Genomic DNA, 8,608 nt, shown 5'->3' on the forward strand with positions numbered 1-8,608 from the left:
GGGCACTCCCCACACCGCCAAAGGGCTGCCACCCCCCCTTTCCTGCCCTCTGCAGCGCCTCCTGGTGCCCTCAGATAAAGGCCTGGCCCCTGCCCTGGGTTGGTGCAGGGTGACCCCAGTGAGCAGGAGTGATGGGCAGAACCGAGCCCGCAGTGTGGCGGAACCGGGCCCAGGGAGGGAGGCGGGAGGGCGCCGGCCGTGCGCAATGGGGGAGTCCTCCCTGCGCCCCGCTGACCCGCCCCCGTGCCCAGGTGGTGATCATGCGGGACTACCAGCACGAGAACGTGGTGGAGATGTACAACAGCTACCTGGTTGGCGACGAGCTCTGGGTGGTGATGGAGTTCCTGGAGGGAGGCGCCCTCACCGACATCGTCACCCACACCAGGTACTGCCAGGCAGCCGACCCCGCCACCCCAGCCTGCCGTCTCCCCCGGCCCCCCAGGACGGCGCGGATCCCCTGCCAACCCCTTGGGCTGGGGCCACGGCGGCCTCAAGTCGCTCCCCGCCCTCCCACATGCAGGATGAATGAGGAGCAGATTGCCGCCGTGTGCCTGGCCGTGCTGCAGGCCTTGTCCGTCCTCCACGCCCAGGGCGTCATCCACCGCGACATCAAGAGCGACTCCATCCTGCTGACCCATGATGGCCGGGTGAGGAGCGGGTGGCTCGGCAGGTCCCCCTCCGCTGGTGGGCGGGCTCCGACCCCAGTGATGTGCCTTGAGGGCTAGTAAGGTAATTTGTTCTGTATACAGCTGTCAGGGGTCCAGGTGAGTGGGCGGCCCTGCTCCTCAGTCAGGGGGCTCAGACTGGTGGGGGCCCTGCCAGCAGCCCAGGCCGCTGAGAACTGTAGTGTAGCCGTGGACCCCAGTCCACGGGTGAGCCTCACTGCCTCCAGAGCCTGCATTTATGTTCCAAGAATGGACATGCTTCTCCTGGGAGGGCCCTTGACTTTCACCAAATTCTAGTTGGGCGATTTGCCCACCCCCACCCCCACCCCCGGGGAAAGTTAAGCGCCAGTTGGCCAGGGAAGGAGGGTGCAGGGCGGGGGCAGGGGGGAGGTGCTCCATTTCTCTGGGCATCTCAGTCAGTCCAAGAACACCTGAAGGTTTCTACAGGTGTGTTCTGAAGACACGTGTGAGTGTGGAATTGCACCCGCATTGTGCTGGCGCGCTCCCTGGGGGCAGTTGGGTCCAGAGACGTCCTCAGGAGTCTGAAAAGGGTCCCCAATTCAAAAAAAAGGGTATATCGGGAGCTCTGCCGTGGCACAACGGGATCAGCAGCATCTTGGGAGCGCTGGGGCTCACGTTGGATCCCCAGCCTGGCACACAGGGTTGAGGATCTGGTGTTGCCGCAGCTGCAGCTTATGTTGCGACTGTAGCTTGGATCTGATCCCTGGCCCAGGAACTCCATGTGCCACGGGACATCCAGAGATGGGGCGGGGGGAGAAGGTTATCAATCCAGGGTTTCAGCACCAAGCAGACAAAAGGTGCGACTTCTTGGTTCTCGGGGTGCAGCAGTCGCCCTTGGGCAGGATTGTGCACCTCCCACCTGCCGACTAAAGACGGTTCCTGCAGGGCAGCGGGAGGCAGCTGAGTACCCAGGGAACTCGGGCCACTTCCCCAAAGAGCCCAGTCGAGACCCTGTCCGTGAGCCAGATGGTGTGAGCTTGGGTGGGTGACAAGGCCCCAGCAGGGAATGGCCGAGCTACCCAGTGGTCTGGCTCTAATTGCGGGGCGGCCCAGGGGAGACCCAGCGCCTCCCAGGCCAGGGAATGAAATGGGTGGATGCTTCTGCTCACCCCGCCCCCACCAGTACCTCTGACCCCGCTGCCTGCACCCCGTTCTAGGTGAAGCTGTCGGACTTTGGGTTCTGCGCCCAGGTGAGCAAGGAGGTGCCGCGGAGGAAGTCCCTGGTGGGCACGCCCTACTGGATGGCCCCGGAGCTCATCTCCCGCCTTCCCTACGGGCCAGAGGTGAGCCGGAGGCAGCCTGTCTGTCCTGCTGTCGGCCCTGGTTGATGCTGTGGCTGCTGGGGGTGGCGGCGGCCTCAGTCACCGGGGATGGGTTTGGGGGAGAAGTAGACAAGCGTGCCCTCGTCACTGCCCAGGTTCTAGTTCAGGGCCAGGCCAGTGCTTGGCAGTGGGAACAGGAGGCTGAGCAGAAGTGGCCCTGGCCCTGCCTCACAGCCTGGCACGGAGGCCGCAGACTAGCTGGTGTGATCTGAGGGTGCTCTTGCAAGCGTCCTAAAAAGAACTCTCAGGAGTTCCCATCGTGGCGCAGTGGTTAACGAATCCGACTAGGAACCATGAGGTTGCGGGTTCGGTCCCTGCCCTTGCTCAGTGGGTTAACGATCCGGCGTTGCCGTGAGCTGTGGTGTAGGTTGCAGACGCGGCTCGGATCCAGCGTTGCTGTGGCCCTGGTGTAGGCCAGCGGCTTCAGCTCCGATTAGACCCCTAGCTAGCCTGGGAACCTCCATATGCCGCGGGAGCGGCCCAAGAAATGGCAGAAAGACAAAAAAAAAAAAAAAGAGCTCTCAGGAGTTCCCTGGTGGCCTAGTGGTTAGGACTTGGTGCTTCCACAGCTACATGCCAGGGCCAAAAGGAATGTTTTAAAGAAAACACATAAGAATTGCATTCTTCTGGGAAATCAAAAGATCTGGTCCCACAGAGGCCAGATTCCCCCATGGTGACAGTCAGCGGGTGCCGAGGGCCTGCGCCACTTTATTTATTTACTTAAATTTATCTTTTTGTCTTTTTAGGGCTGCTCCTATGGCATATGGAGGTTCCCAGAGTAGGGGTCTCATCGGAGCTGTAGCCACCGGCCTGCGCCAGAGCCACAGCAGTGGGGGATCCGAGCCACGTCTGCCACCTACACCGCAGCTCATGGCAACATCGGATCCTTAACCCACTGATTGAGGCCAGGGACCGAACCCGCAACCTCATGGTTCCTAGTTGGATTCGTTAACCACTGCGCCATGACAGGAACTCCCTGCTCCACTTTAGGAAGGGCAGGGCCACTTTCGTCCTGTTCTCAGTCCCCTACCCATCTCTATTGCCTGCACTACTCACTGCTGTTACCTGCCTGGCCCTGGGGTCTCTGAGCTGTGGCCTGTGGCCCTGAGGGTTCATTCCTCCACATCAGTCAACGAGACTTGACCCAGTGCCTGGCCCACGTGCCCTTGGGAGCCCATCTTGGGGGATCCTCAGGGGGAACCTCGGGCAGCAGTGAGGTCACACTGGGAGGGAGGCTGCTGTGAGATTCGGAGGGGCCACTGCAGTCAGGATTGCCTGCAAAATGGAAAGATGTGGGTCCCTAGGACCGTGGAGATGGGGGCAGGGGGTCAGGTGGCAGTTCAGCCCAGCTTTCCGTGCGCGCTGTTGCTCCCGGCTCTGGTGTTCTCTGTGTGGTCCTCACACCTGGTCAGAGCAGCAATGACCCTGGCAGCTCCGAGACACCCCTCCCCGCCTCTGAGCACTGCTGTTTCCCTGTTTTGGTGGAAGTCTCAGGGTTGACTGTGATGAGCTCAGCTTGGGTCACATGCCCAGTCCTGGTCCAATTACTGTGTCCCTACTCTGCTGATGAGGCAACCGGGTCATGCTCCATGGACTGGGGTCGGCGGGAGGTGGTCCCCCAGAGGAAGCCCAGGGTGGGGTGGGGTAGCACCAAGAAGGGGCTGGGTGCAGGGTGGGCAGAACCTTTCAGAGGTGAGGCGTGCATGGGGTCTGGCACGGAGGGTGTTCAGGGCGCGAGGACTCCAGGAGCAGAGAGCCAGGACCACCCCTCTGCGGGTGTCCCCCGAGCCCTGGCCGTCCGTGCACAGCTCGGCCCCGCGGCCCCTCCCCCACTGCAGGTGGACATCTGGTCTCTGGGGGTGATGGTGATCGAGATGGTGGACGGGGAGCCCCCCTACTTCAACGAGCCACCCCTCAAAGCCATGAAGATGATTCGGGACAACCTGCCGCCCCGACTGAAGAATCTGCACAAGGTGGGCACCTCCTGCGGCGGCGGGGGTGAGGGAGACAACCCACAGGCAGGCAGGGGGCCGGACGCCAGCCATCCCTGGACACAGGCAGAACGCTGGGTGCGGACAGGACTGGGGTATTGGTGGCCCCTGAGGTGGCGCCTGCCGCGTGCTGGGCTTGCCCTCGTGTCCCCCAGGCCTCAAGCGTCTGTGTAAGCTGTGTGCCCTCGCCATCCCACAGAGGCGGCACTTAGGCTGCCTGCCTGGACACACACAGGGAGGGCCCTCCTGGTGGAGAATCGCCTGGTGAGAACCGGGTGCCTCCAGGGCTCAGCTGCTCCCAGTTGCTGCCGAACTCAAAAATGGGGAGGAGAAGAGGCGTTCCTATTGTGGCTCAGCGGTAACGAACCCAACTAAGAGCCATGAGGACTCGGGCTTGATCCTTGGCCTTGTTTAGTGGGTTAAGGATCTGGCGTTGCCGCAAGCTGTGGTGTGGGTCGCAGACGCAGCTCAAATCCCGTGTTGCTGTGGCTGTGGCAGAGGCCAGCAGCTACAGCTCCGATTAGACCCCTAGCCTGGGAACCTCCATGTGCCGCAGGTGCAGGCTTAAAAAGAAAAAAAAAAAAAAATGAGATGACCCCCTGGGGCCAAGCTCTGAATGCTTGGGGCCTCTTTCCCCCCGCCCTGGGCAGTAGATGTCATCAGCCCATTTGACAGAGGAGGAAGCTGAGGCCCCAGAGCAGGTGAGCAGTGGAGCTGGCACTCAGACCCCCTGACCCTGTCTCCAACAGGTGTCACCCTCCCTGAAGGGCTTCCTGGACCGCCTGCTGGTGCGTGACCCGGCACAGCGGGCCACGGCGGCTGAGCTGCTCAAGCACCCGTTCCTGGCCAAAGCGGGCCCGCCTGCCAGTATCGTGCCCCTCATGCGCCAGAACCGCACCAGATGAGGCCCAGCGCCCTGTCCCTGAACCAAAGAGCCCCTTGGGTCACCCCCGCCCTGCCAGAGGCCCGCGGGGGAGCTGCCCCTGCTCCTCCCAGCCTGGGAGACACTCTGCGTGGCACCGCCCTCCTTGCTGCGGGGTGTGCGGGACCCTACTACTGAACTCCAGTTTTGGTTTTGTGACTTTAAACAAACACAGGGACTTGTGGGAGCAAGTGGGGCTCCCAGGAACCCTCGCCTCTGGGACAGGCCCGCCCTGGTGTTTTCCTGTCTCCAGGAGGACAGGCGGCCCTCCCGTCACTGGAAATCTGCAGTGGGGGCTGCTGGGGGGGAGACAACACTACAGAAGAGGTGTGTGTGTGTGTGTGTATGTATACACATGCGTGTGTGCGTGCGGAAGGTCCAGCTCCTGTCCTCCCGCCTGTGCGTGGGTGTCTCCGAGACCTCCCCTGACACGCAGCCCCCGCCCCGAGCCGTTGCGGGGGTCGATCATGAATGTCTGAAGAGCGGCCTTCTCCCTCTGCCCCGTGCCCCTTTCCGTGGCTGGATGGGGAGACGGGGGTCGGGGCTCCCCCCACCCCCAGCCTCTGTAGACCATGACTACTGCACCTGGACAGCTTCCTCTTTTCTAGAAGTCTATTTATATTGCCATTTTATAACACTCGAGCCCCCATCTGGGGCCAGATGGGCCCTGTCCTGCCGGGTGGCACTGGGGACAGAAATATTGCTTGAAGAATCAGGTTCCTGCCCCCTCGGAGCAGCCCCGCCCTCTCCTCCGTCAAGTTAGTTTTACAATTAAAACATTTTCTTGTTTTGTGTGTGTGCGCGCGCGCGCGCGCGCGCGCGCGCGCAGTGTGTGTAGAGACCCCCCCCCCCGCCATTTGGGGGGAGGGTTGGTGGAGCGGGGGCTCTGGGCTTGGGAGAGGGCGGCCTGGCTAACCCAGGGTCCCAGCCCCTCTCCGGGCCAGGGCCGTGTGTCTGGGTGGGCGGGAGTTCCAGCTCTAAACAGCCGGTAAGCTGGTGGCAGGATTCGCACACAAAGCTGGTGGCAGGATTCGCACACACAGTCCCAGAAGCAGCCAGTTAAGCAGCCCATGTGCCGGGATGGCCCGTTCGTGGTTTGCTGGAAACTTACTTAAGGTTGTCAGGAGTGTGTTCAGTGGGTAGGAACTGATCCTGTGCGAGCTGACGGTAGGAAATTGGTCAGGCGGCAGATGGGCTCCTGGGGGTCAGCTGAGGCGGGCACACCTGGAGCTGGCAGCCTCCGGAACTTTCCATTGGCCGAGTCCTTCCCTCCAGGCTGAGGGGAGGTCGGGGCTGAGCCTGGGCGGGTCTCAGAGGGACAGGAAGCTGCCTGACAGGTGACAGCGCTGCTTCTGCATTCCCTTTGCCTGTGTCCTTCCCAGCCCCCTTGGGAGGTGTCGGGCAGCAGCAGCCTCCTGGGGACACTGCGAGAGCAAGGAGTGAACCCCCCTCCCCAGAGCCCTCCAGGCGGCAGTGGCACCAGGGACCTGGGCCTGGTTTGTGAGCGGGAGGTGGGGGGGTGGGGACCGGGCCCAAAGAATCCAGCTCGGTCCTGTCTCCCCACCCTCAGCACCTGCCCCCAGCATGCCCATTCCCCACAGGCCCCGAGTCCCCTAAGAATCAGGCACTATTTCTGCCACAGCCTGGCCAGGTACATGCATGACCTAGATGGACAATCACAGAGATTTAAGACTCACCAGCGCAGGCAGCTGCTGCTGCATCTGACGAGTGTTTGAGGCCTAGATGAAGTGGATATGTCTCTGGGGAAAAAATGCCAAAACTGGCATAAGGAGAAATAGAACACAAGACTGAAATACACCCCCCACTCCCACCCCCCAGCACACACACGCAGCCTTGAGCCTGAATGCTTTTATAGAGGAGTTCTGCCGGCTGGGTCAGGTGATTCCTGCCCTGTACACGTCGTGGCAGAAACTAGGATAGCTGCCCGGCTCCTCTCAGGAGGCTGGGATGCCCAAGAGACCAGAACCAGGTAAGGCCGGCGTTGGAGAGGACATTGCTCTCGCTCCACTCCCAGCCTCGGTGCCCTGATCTCATGGGGTGCCTAGAGCAGCTCAAGGCTCAGGGGCAGAGTCACTTGCCTGGTCACTTTACATGGTGGGGGGCATCTGTCTGGTTTCACAGAGATTCTGCTATTCGTGTTGCCTGCTGTTGCCATCTGCAGTTTCGAGAATGGTTTTGGGTGGTGCGGGGGCCTCCTCCTCCAGACCCCTCCCTCCCTCCTGCTGCACTTGCCCACGTGGGCGGACGAGGTTCCTGGTCCAACCCTCCAGTGGTTTCCCGGGGTGGGAGGTGGGGTTTAATCCAGGGAGCTGATGTCCACCGCGCCGGGAAGGCTGGAGGAGCCAGAGGGCCAGTGACCCAGCCAGCAGTCGTGAAAGGCAGGAGGCCGCCACCGCTTGGGGCTGGAGGAACAAAGGGGTCAGTGGCACAACCTGAACCCCGGAGGTCCACTCATGTCTTGGCATCTCCAGAGCAGGATGGCTCTCCCTGCTTCCCGTCCTCTGCTGTCCTACCGCCAGGACCTAAGGGATCCCCTCTGGCGAAGGAGTCGCACAAGAAGGGTTTTCAGGCTTCCAGCCTCTGCGGAATTCAAGATCTCTTAGAAGCCGAGTGTGGTGACACCTGCCACACAGCCCTGTGGCCTGAAAGACGCACTTTGTCCAGATGAGGCGCTCGCACCAAACGTCTCCTCCACTGCAGCAGGGGGTGCTGTGGGTGGCTGTCTAAACTGCAGACGCCCAGGAAGGGGAGTCAGGGATGTTTTGGCTGTGGGCCAGAGGTGTGTTTACAGAAACCCAAAAGGAGTGATTGAAACAAGTCAGACTGGTGGTTCTCAAAAGTGTGGTTCCTAGACAGGCAGCATCCCTGAGAACTTGCTGGAGATGCAAATCCCTAGGCCCCACCCCAAGCTGAATCAGAGACTGTATTTTAACAAGCCCTCCAGGGGATTCTGATGCCCACTCAGGTCTGAGGAGCACTGAGGTCTAGGGCTGCTCTCGTGGAAGAGGCCAAGGAGCATGGGGTTCAGCCCTGCCCCGTCAGCAAGATCCCAGCCGCCTTCCCTCTCGCCTCCCCTCCACCGTAGGGTTATTGCCCCTCCCAGGTGAAGTGGAGGGCACTCCCCACTCTTTAAGGACACGACCCAAAGGCTTCGCCATTGCCTCCATGGCCTGAGCTGAGTCACGCGGCCACACCCAGCAGCAAGGGAGGTTGGGAAATGTAGTCCTCACCCCGGGGACTGTGTGTCTAAATTTCTATGACTATAGAGTCATGATCCTCCATCCCTGCCATTCACTAGATCGTCCAGGCTTCATCCCAGAGCACCCAGAGGCAGACCCAAGTATATGCAGAAGCAAATCGATGAGAAATAGATGGCTTAATGATAGTGTTGAGGAGGCCTTCTCGTCGTGGCGCAGTGGTTAACAAATCTGACTAGGAACCATGAGGTTGCGGGTTCGATCCCTGGCCTTGCTCAGGGGGTTAAGGATCTGGCATTGCCGTGAGCTATGGTGCGGGTCGCAGACGCGGCTCAGATCCTGAGTTGCTGTGGCTCTGGCATAGGCCGGCCGCTACAGCTCCAATGAGACCCCTAGCCTGGGAATCGCCATATGCCACGGGAGCGGCTCAAGAAAAGGCAAAAAGACAAATAATAATAATAATAATAGT

The 8,608-nt window shown here is 61.0% G+C and overlaps 1 protein-coding gene across 2 annotated transcripts in view; it reads left to right on the forward strand.

Moving 5' to 3' along the window:
• PAK4 (p21 (RAC1) activated kinase 4) overlaps nucleotides 1–5,715 on the forward strand; it is a 44,491-nt gene extending 38,776 nt beyond the window's left edge. For both annotated transcript variants that reach the window (XM_047789653.1, XM_047789654.1), the window contains exons 6-10: nucleotides 252–385; nucleotides 521–647; nucleotides 1,844–1,969; nucleotides 3,847–3,981; nucleotides 4,749–5,715. In XM_047789653.1, the coding sequence (XP_047645609.1) occupies nucleotides 252–385; nucleotides 521–647; nucleotides 1,844–1,969; nucleotides 3,847–3,981; nucleotides 4,749–4,904 (678 nt within the window). In that variant the 3' untranslated portion in view covers nucleotides 4,905–5,715. The remainder of the gene's footprint in view (nucleotides 1–251; nucleotides 386–520; nucleotides 648–1,843; nucleotides 1,970–3,846; nucleotides 3,982–4,748) is intronic.
• Nucleotides 5,716–8,608: the final 2,893 nt, after the last annotated feature.

Source organism: Phacochoerus africanus, chromosome 8 (assembly GCF_016906955.1).
Source record: "Phacochoerus africanus isolate WHEZ1 chromosome 8, ROS_Pafr_v1, whole genome shotgun sequence".
Taxonomy (NCBI): Eukaryota; Metazoa; Chordata; class Mammalia; order Artiodactyla; family Suidae; genus Phacochoerus; species Phacochoerus africanus.